Source organism: Hippopotamus amphibius, chromosome 15 (genome assembly GCF_030028045.1).
Source record: "Hippopotamus amphibius kiboko isolate mHipAmp2 chromosome 15, mHipAmp2.hap2, whole genome shotgun sequence".
NCBI lineage: Eukaryota > Metazoa > Chordata > Mammalia > Artiodactyla > Hippopotamidae > Hippopotamus > Hippopotamus amphibius.
The window spans coordinates 61,162,186-61,184,126 of NC_080200.1; the positions used below are offsets into that span (position 1 = coordinate 61,162,186).

The 21,941-nt window shown below is 43.4% G+C and overlaps 1 protein-coding gene across 1 annotated transcript in view; it reads left to right on the forward strand.

Moving 5' to 3' along the window:
* The window catches only part of CTNND2 (catenin delta 2), an 805,106-nt gene that overhangs the window by 654,217 nt on the left and 128,948 nt on the right, over nt 1-21,941 (forward strand). Inside the window, exons 12-13 of the mRNA XM_057710226.1 lie at nt 4,150-4,267; nt 10,002-10,187. Of these exons, the coding sequence (XP_057566209.1) occupies nt 4,150-4,267; nt 10,002-10,187 (304 nt within the window). The remainder of the gene's footprint in view (nt 1-4,149; nt 4,268-10,001; nt 10,188-21,941) is intronic.

Genomic DNA, 21,941 nt, shown 5'->3' on the forward strand with positions numbered 1-21,941 from the left:
CAGGAAGGATGGTGAGGAGTTTTAGCAGGGCTGGAACCCAGGGCTCCCAGGGCCGGGGGTGGGCCAGGTATGAGATGACCCCCAGTGGAGGCCAAATTATAGAGGCCATAGACTAGGTGGGGTGGAGAGGAGAGAAAGTAACAGAGCACAGGAAGACAAACCAATCCTGAACCAGAAAACTCTCCCTAAAAGCCTGAGGGTGAGGTGGGCATGACACTGGGAAAGCCTGATGGGCTCCAGGCGGCAAAATTGTGCACTTCCTTCCGGCATGCAGTGTGGATGGTCAACATTATTAACAGTCATGAGAAACTTCAAACTGAACACGTTTCCTTCCCAAATTATACACTGTGCAATTGCTTTATCTTTCTTTGCAAATTGAGACAGCCCTGAATAATCCTGGATGGGGGTTGTAGTGGCAGAACACAAACCACAGGGTGAGAAGGCTGTGTTGATGGTGTAACAGACAGCTGATACTTACCCAATAAGCATGGAGCACAGAGGTCAATCAATCATGGACTACACGTGAATTCCGATCCGTGGAAGAGCTGAACGCACATGTAATAGCCAACTGGCAGTGAGCACCTTGGACGTGTCGCGTACACAGCTGATACCGGGCATACAAATAACAGTGACATGCTGTCTACCCTCCTGCAGGTCCCAAAGCAGCAATAAGATCACAGCCTAAATAATTCCAATTCAAAATGAATTGTGATGAATAATGGAGATTCGAAGAGCTAAGGGAGTATGGAGAAGAAAGAGATTGATTACTTAAAATCTCATCCCTTGGTTTTCTATGTGATTTGATCCCCCATATCTGAAGTGATGTCATGCAAACCAGTCTTTCATGTAAATTCCACTTTGGATCCTATGAGCATTGTATATTGAATTTTTTTTTTAATGAACGTAGTGAGTGATGGAGCCTCAGAGAAATGAGATGTCAAACAGCACTGAAGACAGGGAAAATAAAGTAGTTTAGCTAGTTACATTTGAGTAAGAGAGATTGTAAGAGATTTTATATCATTTAATTGTATGATATAAAAATAAATGGTGTTCATTTTTCATCTATCAGATAAAAAGATTATGGAATCTAAGCAGAAATTTCCAAAATACATAGCAACTGACAATTCAATCAAGATTATAGAAATTATTTCTAAAAACGATATTATAGCATCACTCTGCTTTTTACAAAATATCTACAAGTCTTTGTTTCACTGTTACATTTATGGATAGAATTGTGCTGCACCAGTTTCTACCCAGACATGGAAATCACCTCCCTTAAGATGAACAGAAGATGGTTAAGTACAGCAGGAAGGAGGAACTTTGTAGCTTGGACATTGGCTCTTTATCAGATACTTACATGGGGCCGTAATTACAACTAACTATTCAGTGACCAACACACAAGGTTATTGGAATTTTTACTTTTAAACAGTGAAATGCACAAGTATAGTAAATTTTGTGTTGGGGCAAGGGGGAAGGAAGGAAAGGAAACCTCCTCTCCTCCAGAGTGAAAAACCAAAGGCAATTTTGTGATATATTTCACTCTTTCGGGAACAGTTGATAAAAAGTAGAAACCCAACCCCAAAGGGTTGTGGGGACACTGTTACCCACAGAAAAAAGAGACATGTTCTCCCCTCAGTTCACTTAAAAATACATATGCGGGCTCTGTGGTAACTCCATTCTCCCCTCTGGATCATTTGGGGGAGGGGGCTGTTTATGTGTGTGTCCTAATCACTTCCTCTTCCCTACTGGGACCTTAAACTTATATGTCTTTCTCATTTCTCAATATCTTACACATTTTAATATAGTAGGCAGTTAATTTTTTTTTAAATTTTGGAGGAAAGTAGACTAGAATAAAACAAACTAGAATAAAGAAAATGCTCAAATTAATATTGAAAGCATATAATGTTGACATAGTTGTTAATTCCTTATCTTTCCCATTGGGTGGCCCTGCCCATTCATTGATGACCAATGAAAATAGGGCTGGTCATGATGTTGATATTTGTGAGTCAGGAGGCAGCCCGCCCCCATCATGAAGCTACTCAAAGAAAAGACTGAGCATTCGTGGGAAAGGGGAAAGGGGAGAGGATATTTGAGACTAAGGTGCACATGAGCTATCCTTACAGTTCTTTCAAGTCTAAATTCCATTTTTCTGTCTCTGGAAACATGACCTCATCAAAGTACGAAGAGGCAGGATTTAAGACGCACCATCATACCTTGCACCCAGCGTTCTTTAGACCAAAGAGGTCTGATTGGAATTTTTGACAAGCCTATTACTCTAAGAGCATCAAAGCTCGACCTGGTGAAAATCATTTCAAGGAGGAAGGGTCTAAAAATGCTTTTCCAAAGGCCATCCTTCTAATAATAATACCAGTGTGCCTCTTACCACTTTTTCTTTTGCAGAAAGATTTCCTTCTTCCCTCCCAGGGATGCTGTCAGGATGGGTGGGCCACCCCAAGGCGGAATCTATGATACTCTCCGTAAAAATGCTGCCAGTATTTGCTCAGTTATGTTACCTAAGGAACTGAGGAGTTTTGTTTATATTTTAAGATCAGCAAATGCCAAAAATACTAATTTGAACTGAATAACCTTTCCCAGTGTTACATTAAAACACTGATAGATCCTCTTTAAACATGTCTGCAGAAATTTGTAGATATTAAAGAAAACAGTTATGCTCAGTAGCATTTTAGCAGTGAGCCTATTTTATTTTTACTTCATTCCTGGAAGATATAGTCCATATTGTGCACCAAGCCTGAAGCCCTTGCTTTCCTCTCCTTCACAGACATGGGTTTTGTTCTGGCGTCTCCACTTACCACCTGTGTGGTTGGAAAACCTCTCTGAGCCGCAGTTCTCTTATCTGTAAAATAGAATGAAGTATAACGAGGGAGGACATTGGTAAAATGAAATGAGAATATTTGTGTCAATTACAGCATGGGTTCAGAAACTCATTCTATTCAACTACTCCTGTGCACTCTGTTTAAGGCCGCAGATTCTTGGAATCTCCCACATGGCTGACCCCAGAAGTCATCAAAGAACACTACCCTCCCCAACCAAACCCTCCTCCTAGAACTAGAGCTAAAGCTAGTTTAGCTTAAGTCTTCAATGTCATCATCACCAAATATGCAAATTATCCGACTCCACCAGTGATCCCAAGGTGGGGCCCAGCTGTCTCCATGAACACCCCTCCAGGTGATTCTGATGCTAGCCATGGCTTGAGAACCATTGCCCTACCTAGCTCATTCTCTCTTTCCATCACCCTTCTCCACAATTTCTAAATTTTTTCAGCCCCTTCATACCATCCATTAAGTCACCTCCTCCAGCATCCCTCCAATAGGCTGTACTGTTTGTAAATCAGTTGTTGCAGAAGTTTTCTACTAGAACCAAATCCTAACCATGGTTAGGAGAGGAAGAACACCCTCTCAGGTGGTGGATTAACTAAAAGCATCCCAAAGATTCACCTTCAACCGGATTATTTCCCGTCTTTTGAATGTCTGGAAACTCTCTCCGCCTCCCAGCTGTTCATTCCATGACAAGAGGCCCCTTCTGTTGCCTGTAGCTCAGCCTGTGCCATTGTAGGAAGGTGTTTGGGCAACTCCTACCCATAAAAGGTGCCATGGGCATCCTGATGACTAAATTTTCACAGAAATTTCTGTGTTCTTAGAATAAATTGCTAGAAATTTACCTCTGGCGGGGCCAAGGTAGATATATTTTTGAGGCAGGTGAAATTAGATCTCTAAAATAATTCAGTAAGTTGCAAGCTTTGTCTTTGAAAAGTATTTCAAACTTCTCAGAGAAGAGGAATCCTTTGAATCAAAGAGCTTCTGATTCCCTGGTCGATTGTAAATGAAGCAAACTTTGAAGACTTTGCTAGAGTCTCCCCTCTTATCGGTCACAGGACCCTTGCAGATCACGTGTTTGGAATTCTCTGTTTCGAGAGTTTCCTTACAAATATCTGTGACTCACCCAATTCTAGGGTGCTTTTGTGGAAGCCCCCCCCCCCAGCCCCCACCACTGTTAAAGTTACATTCTTGGTAAACCTTCTGAAAAGGCAAGCAAAGCGTTTTCATTAAAACTATGAGAGGAGGTGGGCATGGAAGAACGTTCTTTCGGAGGCCACCGTGAAGGGTGCTGACACATCCTTTTGCTTTGCAGGAATGTTAGTTCAGCCGGCGAGGAGGCCCGCAGGAGGATGCGGGAGTGTGACGGGCTCACGGATGCGCTGCTCTACGTGATTCAGTCTGCGCTGGGGAGCAGCGAGATCGATAGCAAGGTTTGTTGTATTTACATAGATGAAGCATCTTAAAGAATAAAGATGCCCAGCGGACCAAAGAATGGCTAACAAGGTTGGAGAGTTAATACGGTGTTTAATATGTTCCCTCTGAAATCTAGATTGACTTCAAATCCTAGACTAGAACTAGACACTTAATTCTTGATTAGTAGCGAATAGAAATTTAGATTAAGTTACTCCAACTACAAGTCAAGTGTTCCAGATGAGTGTATAAACGTTCACGTACCACGTTGCCCACCATCTCCTAGCTTTCTTTTATGAAATCCACTGGCCAAAAAAAAAAGAAAACTTAAAACTACCTAAGAGTTGAATAATCCTATATTCTTACAAGATGGCTTTTGAACAAATTAATTCTGTCCAGTGCCATTTAAAGAATGCCTGATGAAGTCTAAATAAATGCTGTCAAAATGCTACATACACAAGCCTGTCAAAATGTTGATCATCAGTGTCTATTCAGTGTTTTAGTTCGCAAACCAAAATAGAACTTGGTGGGCTTTGCCCATGTTTGAGCTATTTTGTTTTGTCTTAACTTGTCTTTCGATTAGTTTTGGTTCACTTTCAATAAAAAATTTGTAATTTCATAACATCCTGGTATAAACACAGACTTTGCCGATGCTTTAAAGTAGTACCTATGACGAATGTGATACCTTAATACATGGGATACCTTCCTAAGGCCTTCTCCAGGTCTTGACACTTCGGTCCAGCTCTTTGCTGGGGGCTCTCCTGTGCGCTGTCTGCTGCTGAGCGGCATCCCTGGTCTTCACCCGCTAGATGCCAGTACCATCCTTCCCCACCACAGTTGTGACACGCAAAAATGTCTCCAGACATTGCCAGATGTACCGTGGGGAGCCAAAAATTGGCCCTGGTTGTGAACCGAAGCCTCAGTCCCACGGTTTTTAATGCCAGTGCTTCACTGGAATCGTCTTTGGAGCATTTAATAAATGCATGAGCCTGGATCCCATCGCAGCCCGCTAATTCTGAATGTCCAGCTTTCATCTCCAGTTTCTATTCCTCTGAAGTTCATCAGGTGATTCGATGTGCAGTATTGGGTTGAGAACCCGCCTTAGCACATACAGCTTTAAAATGGACACTAGTCGGGAATACAGTGTAATGTAATTTAGTTGTAAGGTCAGATAAAGAACCAATAAGAGTGATTTTATCCATTTAGTTACTCATTGGCATGGGGATGATTTAGCATGGCACTTCTCAACCTTGACTACACATTAGAATGATTGAAAAATTGAGAAAATTACTAGAAAAGCTAGAAAACTAAATTACTAAAAAACTAGAAAATTACTGATGCCTGAGCCCTACTCCCTAAAGTTTAGGACCCATGATACTTTCTGGGACCCTAACCCTTTGAGTACTAGCTGACTCCAGTTATGGCCACTATTTGTCATCTTATCACTGCCACTCAGTTACGTTTGCATCCATTCATTTACCGTGTACGTGATACCAATTTCAAAAGTGAAATATGATAGAAAAGATTGAATCAACCTCTCTTGTAAATGCCTTTAACAGCCATTTAAGACCTTTTAATATCATTGACAGAAAAATTAAGTCCCTAAAAAAGCGACCATACAAGATGTCTTGCGTATTTACAGATACCTGTTAACACAATAGAGGATTTTTGAAAAGAGCTACAGAAGATAATTGATAATTCACAGAAGCTGCGGTGCCAAGGGTCTTACTATTCAGAGTGATAAAGACTAAGCCTTGTGGGTACCAGGCAAGCTTTAATGCTGCCGGGGCCTTGCAGCTGAAAATAAAAGAAGAGTCAACAGCCTCTTGTCTCGGCCCAGTGCCCACACCACCATGGTGGTGAGTGAGGTAGCCTTCAGGAGTGCGGTCCAAAACCAAAGTGCTGTCAGGCACACACGTCTTTTTCCTGTTGTGTCAAAGGACCAGGCTCCTCAAACTCTTGGGTGACCTTGGAGATTCTCTTTGTTAATATCCACATTTTCCAGCAAAGAGGAAACTGGAAAAATGAGGGTCATTTAGGGCTGGAGTCAGAAGACTCAAATATGCCTTGAAATAATGCCATTTGCAGCAACATGGATGGACGTAGAGATGATCATACTAAGTGAAGTAAGTCAGACAGAGAAAGACAAATATCATATGGTATCGCTTATATGCTTATACGTGGAATCTAAAAAAATGATACAAATGAACTTATTTACAGAACAGAAGCAGACTCACAGACTTAGAAAACAAGTTTATGGTTACCAAAGGGCAAAGGTGGGGGGAAGGATAAATTGGGAGTTTGGGATTAAACTGTATACCCTCCTAAATACAAAATAACCAACAAGGACCTACTACATAGCACGGGGAACTCTGCTCAATATTTTGTAATAACCTATATGGAAAAAGAATTTGAAAAAGAATAGATACATGTATATGTATAACTGAATCACTTTGCTGTACACCTGAAACTAGGACAACATTGTTAATCAGCTATGCTCCAATATAAAATAAAAAGTAAAAGAAAAAAAAAAGTAAGACTCAGATATTCCTGATTGAGTAGCAAGAGCACCAAGCTTGGCCCCAGGAGTGAGCTGCAAAATGCACCGTCTCCTCCTCCTGATGACCAGAGGACAGCACCCGAGTGACCTCAGCTTTGAGTCAAGGAGGATCCTTACAGCTGTGGAAAGGATCACATGTGATAAATTATTCGGCTAGTGCTTTGCTGGCCAGAACGTGCTATTGAGTTTCAACATATTATTATTGCCCCATCATTTTCCACTCAGCCCTCTGCTTGGCCACTTCTAAGCTTTCACAGTGACAAGTTACAGGAGGGAAAAATGTGTGCACGCTGTCCTTGAGGCCAGCAAAGTTAATGAGTGAAAGAGCCCGGATTCCTCGCACGCGCTAAGCTCGGCTCCTGTAATTGGGACCGTTTGTTGAATGGGTAACATATGGTGGAGCGTTCTACAGACAGCTTCCAAATTAGCCCTTTCTAATACAAAATAAGGAGTCAAAATGACCCTGGTGACCAAGTGGAACTGCTGAAAGCGCCCTTGACAGCAGCAGATATGGAAACCGAAACCACCAGTTGCCCCACGCCTTCTGCTGGTGTCCCCAAGAAGGGCAGGGGCCGTCTTCTTTTTTTTCCTTTTTTCCTGCCCCTGCAGAGAAAAGCACTTGACTAGGTAACCCTCCCAAACCAAACTTAAGGAGAAAGATGAGTTCAACCCCTGGGACCACTCTACCACTTCCTGTGTCTCCCTCGCCACCCATCCCCACTCTCGCTCTCCTTTCTCCCCATCCAGCGTCTCTCCTCACCATCCCTCAGCCGCAGGTAGGTTATAAAGCATTTCTTGAAACTGCAGATTTAGTCCCCAGTAGTCATTTGTTAAACAGAGGCATGGATGTGCCCCCAGGGAAGACGAACAGCAGGATGAGAAAGAAGTTTATTCTCCCAAGTCTTTGATGTAAGAAAAATCAGTTTGAGCTGATTTAAAAGTCGCTCTGACTTCTGCCATAACATTTTCCTTTCAGGGAGAGACTTTCCTCCCTTTCATGCATCGTCCTGTGTTTACCTGCTTTCATGCCGGTTCCTTTTTTGATGCTGGGAGGATGCTTGAAATAGAAAATCAAGTTGACTCAAAGCCTGTGGGATTAGCAGCCCATGAAACCTTGAAAAGCTGACAAGAAAGGTCTGGAATGGCAAAGACGCCAGAAATATACCCTCAAACTGGTTTTCTTGCTTGATTTTCCTACCCACCAGTAGTCACGTCAAAGATTTACGCCTCCTTTGACCAGATTCCAGTCATAGGTGGGAGCGGTGCCGCACCTGGACCCTGGCAACCCCCACCCCCCTTTCCAGCCCCAACCCAGGACTAGAGAAATCTGGTATAAAGTATTGAAAGCTTCAGAGCGCATTTCCTTCATCTGTGAGATGGAACGACATTCCCTGCCTTGAAAGGTGGCTGTCACACAGTTGGTACCTGAAAAGTGATAGCCAAGTTGGCATGCTTTTAGGAAGAAAACATCTCTCTTCTTTTTCAGATTTTGTATGCCTGAAACTAACATGGCGTTGTAAGTCAACTATACTTCAATTAAAAAATTTAAACTTAAATTAAAAAAATAAAATAAAACTTAGTTCAGTTGTTTTTTTTTTTCATCATTATTTTGTCCTTTTTAAAAATTCAGTATTTTTTTCCCCCTTTCCTCAGTTTCTTAAATCCAGGACAAAGGTCAAAAGGTGGATGGGCTGGTCCGAATGTTTGGTTTCCCCGAAATTCATATGTTGAGATGTAATCTCCAATTTGGCAGTGGGGACTTTGGGAGGAAATAGAAGCACAGAGAGACTTAGCACTTTGGCCAAGGTCACACAGCTCATTAAATGCCGGAGCCAGGACTCCGTCACGGACCCATTAGCTCGAGGTCACAGGCTCTGGACCTCCCAGCGGTACTATCTCCACCACTGTTAAAAGGCTATAAATCCTTGTATAGCACTTGCTGTGTGCCAGGAACTCTTCTCAGTATGTATAATAGTGGGTTAGTTTCCTGTTGCTGCTGAAACAAATAGCCACAAACATGGTGGCTTAAAAACACAAACTTATCATCTTACCATGTTAGAGACCAGGAGTCCAAAACGGGTCTTGTTGGGCTAAAATCAATGTGTCAACAGGGCTGCATTCCTCCTGGAGGCTCGAGGGAGTCATCTGTTTCCTTGTCTCTTACAGCTTCTAGAGGCCGCTCAAGTCCTTGTCTCACGGCCCCTTCCTGCATCTCTGAAGCCAGCAAGGGCAGCTTACGTCCTTCTCATGTGGTTTCACTCTCACTCTTCTGCCTCCCCCTTTTGCTTATAGGACCCTCAGGATCCCGTGGCCCCACCTGGCTAATCCAGGATAATCTCCCCATCTGAAGGTCAACTGACCTCTAGCAACCTTAATTCCCTCCACCATGTAACCGTATTCATAGGTTCCAGAGACTAAGATGTGGATGTCTTTGGGGCAGAGAGCTTTATTCTGCCTATCACACACAAATATTCTAACTCCCCTAATTCACACAGCAGCTTAAGACATGGGCACCATTATGGCCATCTTCCAGAGGAAGTTATGGTCACGGAGATAATTGGGTGCACTGGCCAAGTCACACAGCCAGTGGTTAAAGACGTAGGATTCCACAAGTATCCAGCTCTATGTGTGTCCTCTAAGAAAATAGGAGCACAGCCATCTTGAAAATCAGTAGCATGGGAACATTTATGCCCCCAGGTGACCACAGAACCTGGCTTGCCTGGGACAAGCCTGGTGTGCACCTCTTGCCCTGTTTTACTCCCAGAAAGTGCCCTGGTAGATGGTAAATGTTAGTGTCACCTTCCCAGAGCTGATGGAAATCCAGTTATCCGTGCTCTCGGCGGTTCTGAGCCCTAGTCCCCAGGTGGCCGCTGTCCGTAAGTGGACGCTATCTGGGACCTCTCGTGGCTGTGGGTTCTTCCTCGCTCACAAGTGAATTTCAATCAACAATGACAGCTGTTTATAAAAGGAGCTCTTGTTGATAAGTAGTATCTTTAGGAGGAGAAAAGGTCTTAAGACTTTTCCAAGCTTCTCTAAATTCTTTCCACTGTGGCTGTGTCTTTAGGAGCAGCAGCTAAGTGCATCCAAAGAAAAATGTGTATGTGAAGATGCATTGCTTTTCTGGGTGGAGGAGTACTGGTTAGTTTTTATTCATTCCTCCTCTTTTTTTTTTTTTTTTTTTTTGGATTCTCCAGACCGTTGAAAACTGTGTGTGCATTTTAAGGAACCTTTCATACCGGCTGGCAGCAGAAACGTCTCAGGGACAGCACATGGGCACAGATGAGCTGGACGGGCTGCTCTGTGGTGAGGCCAATGGCAAGGACACGGAGAGTTCCGGGTGCTGGGGCAAGAAGAAGAAGAAAAAGAAATCCCAAGATCAGGTGATGTGGGTGACTCGCAGCTGCATGCAATCATCCCCTGTCCTAATCACAACGCGAATGTCTTGTCTGTGTCTGCAGGTACAGGGCTCTGCACTTCCAACACACAGTCAGATCACTAATGCGTCTGCGCCGGTTTGCCATGGGGATTTCACAGCTGAGACAGTGGAGCTTTAAATGACTCCTCCCCTCAGGCTCTGCAGCCACGCCAAGATAGGAAATATCAAAAAGGGAAAGAGCTGCTTGAGTCCCCGGCAAGCTCTAAGGTACCAGCTCACAGAGTAGAGTCAGATGCAGGCACTGATTTTTCTCTGTGTCGAGTCGCACATTTATTGAGGTCCTCGTGGGGGCCAGGCGGGTGCCTTGCAGGTGGTACAGTTGCACAGAATGGATGTGGTCTAAGAATGGAAGCTGAGGAGAGAGGCGCAGAAACCCAACATGTATTTGATAGCTCATTTGGGAACTTTGGGACATGCGATATTGCAGTTATTGTTGGAAAACGGGGTAACTCACAGCCCTTCCAACAGAATGACATTAAAAGCTTGGCCTTGAGGGACAATTCCGATTAATTCAGAAAGCTGTCCAGCTGGAGAGGCCTCTTCACAATGGAACGGCCTTTACCTCCAGCAGCTGTTGGTTGGCCCGCAGTGAAGTAAATGTCCATAAGCTATGACTCTCAGCCTTGGCAGAAATAGAACAGCCTCCACCCGTCTCCTCGGGAGCCTCTGGAAGACAGAACCCCTCACCCACCAGGCCCCCAAGTAAGGGAGAAATGGGAAAAAGTGCTCATCCTGCAGCTACCGGAAAATCTCTGCTACTGAGGTTTTCCCGTCTCCTCTGGACACTGTGGTCGTGTTCCCAGCCTTGCCCTGGACGCTGTGGTCATATCTCCAGCTGCTGAGGGTCGTATAGACCCGAGATCTGACTGTCCTCAGGAGGGGATGACTGAGACAGTGGGACAGAATCCCCAACTCACTCTCTTGCCAGGTCTTTAATTCAAAATAAATATGCAAAAGAATGTTTAGATTACAGCAGACTATTTTCTAAACTATTTTTGAAATAGTTTCACTTCGAGTGTGGGTTAAAGGAACTATTTTACTCAGAGTAAGGATTAATGGGGATGCGCCCTCACACACAATTCCTGCCTTTACCCTGGATGTGTCAGTGTTGGCGTTTCTGTAGGTTCCAATGCTCCAGCTGTTTGCGGTCCCTGAGGCTCCGGGTCTTTCTGCAGCTCCTGGGTCTGTGTTCCGACTTAAACATGCCTGTGACTTAGGAGACACAGGCTTGTTGCCTCTTTGACAGTGACCTTCCATGCTGAGAAGTAAACCCCCAGCCCTGCTTTTTCTCCTGTCCTGGGTTACTGCTCTGTGATCATCTCCCCTTAAATTGGAGGACACTTTTGGGAGGATTGAGTCATGATTCTTAATTCAGCCTCTTAGAACCCTACCACCAGGGGGACGCAGCCATCAGCCAGGACCTACCACGTGCCAGGTATTATTCTGAGTGATGTCAGACACTTCAGTTATCCTATCCTATCCTCTCCTGCTTAAGGAAGCCAGACTATTATGGGTTCTGAACACTTTTCAATATCAAATAAGTTAAAGATGACCTAACAAAGGTACATGGGTTCTTCTCATGGTTTCCTTTTGCAGTGCTGTATACCATGGGGCCCAGTCCCTACACTGCTTTACCCTGGAAAGCAAGTTTAATAAAGTTGAAAGAAAGAAAAGCCGATGGGCAGGAATATGGTGCTTTCCAATCTGCCCTGTGATCATAGTCACCTGAGTCTCACCTACAACCTAACAACTAAACCTCTGGGATGGGCCCAAGCAACTTTAGAAGGCAGATTTGTGAATTCCTTTAATATGACATTAGCGCTGGAAAAAAAAAAAGAGAGAGAGAGAAGGGAGGGAGGGAGGGATGGAAAAGGAAAACTTTAAACTGAGGTTAAATTCACTCTGATTTCAAGGTTTTCTGTTTAGTCTGTGGCTTGGATTTTGAAGCACATCCTTCTGATGGCTTCCATGCCTGGCACTGGTGTCTTGTGTAGTAAGATTTTGCCCCAATGATGAGCCCTTTCCCCAATTCTGCCAAGGTGTGCTCACATGGCTTGAGGTCTTTCAAAGGACAGGTGAGATTAGGAGTTGATTGGGTCCAGAGAAGCCAGGGGTCAGAAGAGAATATTCACGGACGTCACCCCAAGACAGAGCCCTTCTTCTAAGGTGTTAGCTGCTTCCATGAAACCTGATGGTGAGCGATATTCCTGTGCACTTCAAATCACAATTTATGACATCAGTGAGCTCTCTTCTAAGTTGTCAGCTAAAATGATTAATAGGATCTCATGATTTTTACCATAGTCTAAATGAAAATTTGTACCGTTTGTCCCATTTTTCTTTTTATAATATTCTTTTAAAGGAGAAAAAAAGAATTTCTTTAAGAAAGTTTTGCTGAAACTACTGTAAGTTAAAATGCAGTGGAACTTTGTTGTTTATAAAGAAGCTTCAAAGGTATTTCAACCAAATGATAGTTTTTAAAAGGTTTTCAAACTGTATTCCTGCATAATACAAACATTTTTTGAAATGCCAGGAAATTCAGTATCAAGCTGAATGACGACGTAAACAGATGGAGTTCTAGGTTTTCAGCTATAAAAAATGGCCAGATAGAATCCATCCCCTGGACTCTCTACTGCTCATAAGGTCAGGTTTTTTGTTTGTTTGTTTTGTTTTGTTTTTATTATTATTTTTGGCTGTGTTGGGTCTTCATTACTGTGAGCAGGCTTTCTCTAGTTGTGGTGAGTGTGGGCTGCTCTTGGTTGCAGTGTGAGGGCTTCTCAGTGTGGTGGCTTCCCTTGTTACGGAGCACGGGCTCTAGGCATGCGAGCTTCAGTAGTTGCAGCACACAGGCTCAGTAGTTGTGGCACATGGGCTCAGTAGTTGTGGCACACGGGCTTAGTTGCTCCAAGGCATGTGGGATCTTCCCGGATCAGGGATCGAACCTGTGTCCCCTGCATTGGCAGATGGATTCTTAGCCACTGCACCACCAGGGAAGTCCCTAAAGTCAGGTTTTTAAGGAACAGATGATGATTAGAGAAAGTATAATACCAAGTGAAATGAAGAAAGAAGTATATAGATATAGATATAATGTAGGGGAAACTTGGCCAGTTTAGTAATGTGTCATGTACGAATATAAAATATATGCATGTACAAAAGAGTATGTGTTTCCAGAAAAAGTTCAGTAACATCAAAGACAGAAGATAGTGATTGATTCTTCTTCTACTTATGTATTTGTAAATTTTCTACAAAGGGCATTACATTGGTAATCTTTTCAAATATTATTTAAAAAATAATACTCAGAAAGGCACTAACTGATCAAGTCAGTGTTTGTTTATGTAAGTGCATGTGTTTTCTTCTCTTAAACTTAAGATGCCTCAGAGAAAGCATCGGGGCTATGTAAAATGCAAAGTTATCTAATCCACAACAGATCCTTCCCAGGACAGAGGAGCCAGAGGTTTTACCAGAAAGCAAAAGTGATGAAAGTCGTAATTGGTTTAGTGATTAACTCTGTCACTTGCTGAATTCCAGAAATTTATATTAACTTTCACCTTGGGCATTGGTATTCTGTACCTTAGGAAGATACTGTAAACTTTGCAGGTCAGATTTAGTTATAGGAAAGATCTTGGAAACTTTTTCCTTTAGATCCTTGATAAGGATAATTTGAGAAAATATATGATACGAAGACAGGCTGCATTCATGCTCTTATTTCACGAAGTGATTGCCGCTGAAATGTACCAGAACCATCAGACTATAAGCCCCTGTGTGTGGGTGTATTTGGCACTTCTGCTCATCATGTTCTGGTCCAAAAGGATGTTGCAAATTCATTAATTTCTGACTTTGTGCTCAGTGCCTATCACTGAATCATAAGAAATGACTAGTCTCTCTAGTAGCTTTTTTTAAGTAAAACCTCCCCAAAGCCGTCTGCATGTCATGTGCCAAGAGGCACATCTCACCTAGCAGGGTGCTCACTGCCTCTGGCAGGGCTTTGTACCAGCAGCCTGGCACAGCAGGGCAAGGGTGGCACTCCAAAGACTGAGGTCCAGGGAAATAGAAGTAGACAAAATTGATTTATCTACTTTCCGACCTTTTGTAGAAATAAGCATTTTGTTTGTTTCTTTTTCGATTTGGGATAAGGCCAAGATTCCTGCAGTGGTGTCCAGGGATCAGTGATGCTCAAACATGGATTAGAGGTAACAGGATACCGCTGGCTGCTGGCCAGAGCAGACCTGGGCCTTCAAGACCTACTCTGCGTGAGCTCAAGTGAGTACAGGGAAGCCCACAGAGAAAAACACAAGTATTGATAAAACAAGCAAGATCCCCAGAGCTCAAAAATCTCTCTTCTGCTTGAATCACCTGTGAATTTTTTAGTTCATGTGGATGTGTATGTATCCACTTGGGTGAGGAAATAAACCTCTCAGAATTCAAAGATGATTCTTGAGCCACCAGTTTTATATGATTGACTTTCTCTCTCTCCCGATAATCTTTGTGTAGAGATCTGCGGTCAATTTAAGAGTAAATATTATTACTTTTTCACCTCTCTTCTAGGTTGTCGATGCCAAATGCGTAGATAAGTGGGAAGTTTCACTTAAGATATCAGCTTGATATCTTATCCATGAAAGCAATTGTCCTGGGCTTCTGTGTAAAACCTCTAAGGCCCCTTATTTCTTCCACGATAATAGACGCGTCTCAGCAGAAGCTCAAGGCCTTTTCCCTGCACGCTTTCCCAGCCCATCCTAGCATCCCGCAGCCCAGCCCCCCACTTCTGCTTATGCTGCTCCTCTGTTCCTCTTCCCTCCTTCCACTACTTGGAGAATTATCCTTCAAAACCAAGTAAAACATCACCTCCACCCTTTCAAGACTTCTCCCAAGTAGAAAGTGAATCGCTCTCTAATCTGCATCCGCCTGGTTTTATTTATCCTTCTCCTCCACTGCTCCTCACATTATGAGCCGCAAACAGCAGTGGATCTCCTAGAGGGAGAATTTTCTGAGGGGCAGGACCGTGTGGGTCTTCTTTCCATCTCTGACTTCTAGCCCAAGGCCCAGCACCAGCTGTGCTGAGTGACGGTCCAGCTGTGGTCCACTGGGGCCTCTAGCTCTTTGCTGTGGGGTTGTTGCCAGTAGGTGGTCCCAGCCTCACCATTTTCTTCTTGGGATTCTTGGCCTCCCAGGGCTGCTGTGCGCCAGGAGTACTCTATAGTCCTTCTCTTTCCGTTTGTGGTTCAAGCTCTTCCTCAGCTTCTCGTGGCAGTGCGGCATTTTATTACCTTCTGACCCTGCAGTCACCACCAAACCTAATGAACGTTCTATATCATGATAATCATCTCAGAGCGTGTGCTGCATGTCAACACGTGTCTATGCGTGTATCTCAGAGTATCCCTGGAGAAGCAGTACTTTGATCACGCCAGACGAAAAAATGCTTAGTTCTGAAGGTGTCAGTATGTGACATACGTAAATGGGATTAGATGCCATGAAATCCCATTTCCTGAAAGGTTTCCTTGGATTTCAGGACTTTGTCCTGGGAGTCACCCCAAGAGCCTCACACACAGCCCACTGTGTCACATGGCTGCTGTTGGCCCGAAAGTGAGATTCTGAGACTAAATAGCGATCAATGTCCCAAAGCACAGAAATGAATTTTATTGCTAGTTTAAATCAGTACATTGAAGATTTGAATTTTAAGCTTACTTAAATTTTAAATAAATTTCTCCTTATTTAAGACAAAATAGATATTAATTGTAAATAAAAAGATTATATTTATAAAAATATTTTAAGTAACTTCAAAAATTTGTATAAATATTTATATTTATTAAAAGAAATACATGCACATATATATGTAAATAACATAAGAGTAAAATAGCAATAAGCTACAAGAAGAAAATAACACACACACCTCCACCTTCTTCCCTTCTACTGCAAGCCACATAACAATTGATACCTGGGCCTTTCTGATCTTGCTCTCTGTATTTATGCATACCTTTGTTTAACCTTTCAAAATACAATTATACGACATTGGTTAGAGTATGAGTTAGACACGTCATACCATATCAGACGGCCAAGTTCACAGTGACTTAGAGTAGACAAGCGTATTCCCCACTAACGTGAAAGTCGGCACTGCTGGTGGCTCTGGTCTGCAGTATCTCCGGAGGCTCCTTAGATCTGCCATGCTCTCCTCTTTAGGATGCTGCCCTCCTTCTCATGGTCCAAAGATGGCTTTTCACATCCAAGTCCAGGGGCAGAAATGGAGGCAAGAAGATGGAGGGGAGTGCCCTGTCCTCTGGGACCCCCCCGCCTCGGATGTCACACACATCACTGGGGCCTACACCCCCTCGGTCTGGATGGGACACATTAGCACCTGAGTTGCAGGGGCGACTGGGAAGTGTAGTATTTTTGTGGGGCAACTGTGACCTTAGGTGAACCTTGGGCATTCTCTTAGCCAAAGGGAAAGGGGTGCAGTGGCATACAAGGGGGTGCAGTAGGAGTTCTCTACCTCTGTAAGGAGGGGTATTTTATCATTGAAATTGTTTAGAATTGTCTACACATAGTAATAAAAAAGACCAACGTTTATGCATTTTGCTGTTTGCACATCCTCTGCAGACGGTAGCCACTGATTACCTGCAGCCAGGTGACTGGCTCCCCACTGGGAAGGGAAGAACAGGTGTGGGCACGACACCTGCCCTGCCTCACCCTGCCTCACTCTGCGTGCTGTTGTAGACATTTTATCACTTGACTCTGCATGCCCTCTCTCTTTGTCAATAAATAGCTACCTACACCAAAATATGGAAGGGCTACCAAGAATTCCATAGGAGGGGTACACCATGTTGTAGGAACCAATCCCCGATGATCAGAAAATTAGGATGGTCCCCAACTGTAACTAGCATCAACTGCAATAAACATCCGTGCAGTTAAATCTCACCTACGTCCTTAATCACTTCTCAAAGATAAATTCTTAAAAGTAAAATGCCGAGACCAAAAGAATGCTTTTAAGGCTTGGGCTACATAAACCAAAATTTATCCTAATCACTCTGGATGCCAGCAATGGTGGGAGCACATTTTGATTTACTTTATCACCTGATGGACCTGCCCTTTGTGACATTCTTGATGCTTTTAAGCCCTCGTTTCCTCATATCACAGGTTTTTTTTTCTTCCAAGCAGTTTTCATTTCCTTATTAGTAACCATACTTTCTCGTTTGTGGCTTAATACCATTTCCTTTCTAACCATCTGCTGATTTCAGCTGCCACTCATCCCTCACGGCTGGTAGCAGTGCAGTCTCGTTCTGCTGTCACCTCACCATATGCCAGGAGCTTGGTGACTCAAGACATGGTATTTCATGTCCTCGAAGCAATAAATCGCATGTGCCCGCAAAGGTCGCGGCTGCCCATTTTTGTGCGGTGACTATCCTTTGTCCCTCCCCGTGAATGAGTGAGATGCTTCTTCTTCTGCGCCTCTCATATAAAATATATCCCATCACCTAGAAATGCTGCTCTTCCACTTTCAGCGAGTTTACAGACTTAACACTCTATTTTTGGTGTCTTGTTTAGTTTGTATTTACATTTTACCATTGAGTACTCCATGCCATCAGTCAATACCCTGAGTCTTACAGACCAGACCTGGGTTTCTCTATCTTGGCACTGTTGACACAGGATAATTCCCTGTTGTGGGGCTGTCCTGGGCACTGTGGGATGTTTATCGGCATCCCTGGCTTCTACCCAGTAGACACCAATCAATAACCCCCCTTTCCCTAGATGTGACAACCAAAAATGTGTCCAGACTTTGCCAGATGTCCCCTTAGGAGTTAAAATCACCCCAGTTGAAAACCACTGTATTAGACTGTCTTTGAGGGACGTATCACCAAAGATATAAACAAACAAGACTACAGGACCACCTGAAGGAAGTTGCGAGTCAGGGATAGAGCCTCTTGAACAGGCAGGTAGTGGGGTGGGTCACAGCCTCGGTTTCCCTTGATGTGGATGAGCAGTTAGGAGCAGAGAGAATTTTACGTGAGCATTACTAGCGTTCCAGTTGGTTGCATCAGGATGACTTGGGGAGGCAGCAGGGGAGCCCGGTGATGCGGACCAGCCTTGATAACTCTCCTCCGGGGGCCACAGCACAGTGGCCGCCTTGTGCCAACCTCTGGAGCCGGCAGTATCACCAGCCTCCTTCCCGCCTCCTCCTGAGGGATGTGCTGCCCACACGGGCACAGAGGTGAGTCAGCAAGGCTGTCCCTGCAGCTCTTTTGTTCTGAAGCCTTGATGGGAAACGCCATAGCTGACCTCGCCTTTAAGACAGGTTTCTAATCTCTGACATGCAAAATTCCCCATATCTTTTGCAGAGAGAGCCTGGAGACACACATGCTACATGAATACAAGTCACTTGCCGTCACCTCGGTCCACTCTTTCCACGAGTTCAGCCTTCCTGTAATTGACGTCTTCTGAATATCTCCCAGGGGAAGTCAGACACCCGAGCTACCCTTTTCTTCCAAATCCCCACGCGTCATCACAAAAATCATTTCTCTTTTGGCTTCTGACAGTTACTTGGAGATTTTTTAAATAACCATTACTTCCATTCCCTGCCTCCCCCCTTTTTCCTCCTCCCCCCCCCCCCCATTAGCTGAACGTGATGATGAAACACCATCAGGGCAAAATCAATTAGTAACTGCTGTTCAAACCACGTCAAGCAAAAGTGGCCAACAGTGGAGGACTGTGTGTAGGGTGTTGCCTTTTAAAGTATTTAACACTGGCTGCAGCCTGATTTACCCAAGCCCTGCGTGAAGGAACACTCCCTGACAGTGTACCATTTTAGAGCCATCTTCTCTTCCTCCTTTCTGTGATGTGTAACTTCAGCTGGGAGGCAAGAGTGGGATTTTAAAATCAGAATGTTTTCCTGTCGCTGCAAATCCACTCCCTTTCTCTTGCAGCATCTCTGGCCTGTTTATTTCACTGAAATCCCTTAAAAAGAAGAGTGAGCCTGCATACACGTTGACTGTCATGGTCCCTCGGTGGGAGAGAAATTTAGGCCACAGAGATGCATTTCTTTCCTATTTGTGTTGCAAAGATTCAGCAGCGAAAGCTCTTTTCCGTACATAGACTAGAATGGCTGTGGCATATGTGACAAGGAGGAGCTGTGTGTTTTAGCACTCCTCCCAAAATGTAAACCCTTCTTCTGTGCAGGCGAGAACATATTGTTAGCATCTCCATGGTACCCAGCCCAGTGCCTTGGAAGTAGAGACTGGGGCAGTTGTGAGCTCCTTCAGAGGGAGGAGCTGAAATTCCCTCATTAATTCTCCTCATTCAGGAGGGGCTTTATGAATGTAATAATTAATCTCGTGAGCGCCATCCCCTAAAGAATCCATTTACACAGTCTCTTTGTAAAGTGTATAGACATCTTTATTTTCTGGTTTTTGAACTTTCTGATTTTAGGGGGGGGAGGGGGCTGCAGCATGTGGGCTCATAGTTCCCCAACCAGGGACCAAACCTGCACCCCCTGCATTGGAAACGCAGTGTTCTAACCACTGGACCGCCAGGGAAGTCCCTGAACTTTCTGATTTTTCTCCCTAAGTCAGACCTTTCTCTTCATATAAGGCACAAATGGCTTCCATGGTTCCATCCTCAAACCAACTGAGAGAGAAATCGTTAAAATATTGGGTTGGCCAAAAAGTTTGTTCAGGTTTTTCATATATTACAGAAAGACCCGAACAAACTTTTTGGCCAACCCAATAGAATTTAAGCCCTAGGGAGAAGTAAAAGTATTAAAAGCCAGTCTAAAGAAAGGCTTCTTTTTTAAACCCATACACTGAGCCCATTCCCAAAGCTGTGTGACTTTCTTCCTAAGCAGGTGTTCTTGCAGTCAGTGGCCAGAGTCTGTCTCCTTCCCTGACCATGACCACATCAGAAAGCATCTCTCAAGATTTCAGCAGACCTTCGGCTTCTAACATGCGAGCTTCTTATTCTCTTCACTTTTAAAAATGTTTGAGCACTGCCTTCTAGGAGAGAGAATACATATTTTCAATTCTCACAATTCTGGAAAGTGAATAATATAAACTGTTCACTGATTTGTTTTTTGATATTAGTTGTACAGTCGTACATTTTAAAGCCAGGCGAGAAAAGTACTAACACATAAAAAAGAATGAAATGACACCATTTGCAGCAACATGGATGGACTTAGAGTTTGTCATGCTGAGTGCAGTAAGTCAGACAAAGACAAATATCATATGATATCACTTATATGTGGCGTCTTAAAAAATGATACAGGTGAGCTTATTTACAAAACAGAAATAGACTCACAGACATAGAAAACAAACTTATGGTTACCAAAGTGGGAAGGAGGGGAGGGATAAATTAGGAGTATGGGATTAACAGACACCAACTATCAATACTATACATAAAATAGTTAAGCGATAAGGATTTGCTATATAACACAGGGAACTACGTTCAATATCTTGTAATAACCTATAATGGAAAATAGTCTGGTAATATACATATATACATAACGGAAAAAAATATATATGTATATATATAACTGAAAAAAAAAAAGTGCTGGTAATATGTTATTGATGTGGCACTCCTTGGGATGACAAGTCAGTCTCCTGGTTTGTTCTGTGATCAACTGTCAGCGTAATCCTCCCTCACGCACTGCTTCTTTGCTGCCAGCCTGTCCCCAAAAGAGCTTCCATGGGGGGAAAGCCAGGGTGTAGCTGGAAGGCCCTGCAAACACTGACACCACTTTCCTTAGTTCTTGCTGTGACTGCTGTCATGCTCGACTCTGGCTGCTCTAACAAAATGCCCTAGACCCGGGGGCTTACACAATAGATATTTATTTCTTATTTATTTCTGGAGGCTGGAGGTCCCAGGGGCCGGCAGATTCAGTATCTATTGAAAACCTCTTTCCCGATTCACAGATGGCCATCTTCTTGCTGGTCCTTACATGGCAAAAAGAGGAAGCTCTGGTCCATTCATCTCTTTAATCAGGACGCTAATCCTGTCATAGGGGCCCCAGCTTCATGACCTCATCTAAACCCAATTACCTCCCAAAGGCCTCACCTTTAAATACCATCACATTAAGGGTTAGGCTTTAACATATGAATTTGAGTGGGACATGAATATTCAATCCAAAGTATTATCCGTTGAAAAACTCTGAAATACTCTGATATAACCCACTCAATCCTTAATTTCTTAAACTGCAAAATATATTTGTAAATTCTAAATTCCTATAAATAAAACAATGAGTAAGAGGAGCTTTAATGCTAGAGATTATCAGGGTGTTTTTTTTTTTTCCCTGTTTAATTACATGAATGACCGGCATAAAGTATAATGTCAATATTTAAGCAATAACTTTAAGAATCAAGAACTGCTAGAACTTTTGAAAGTTTTACTTGTTAAGATATAACATAAAATTTTAAATGTGCATAAAATAAAGTAACATTTATTTAAGTGTCAAGCCTGAGGAGTAAAACTATGAGGAGGAAGGGGTATTTTCACTAAACATTTCCCCTGTGCTGGAATACAACTTTTTAAAACCACAAATGCCTTTCTCCTTTTTCTGTTGCTTTCCCTTTGTCTAATGTCTGTTTGATTTTTATTTTTTAAATTTATGTATGTATTTATTTATTGGCTGTGTTGGGTCTGTTGCTGCATACGGGCTTTCTCTAATTGCAGCAAGCTGGGGCTACTCTTTGTTGCGGTGCGTGGGCTTCTCAGTGCAGTGGCT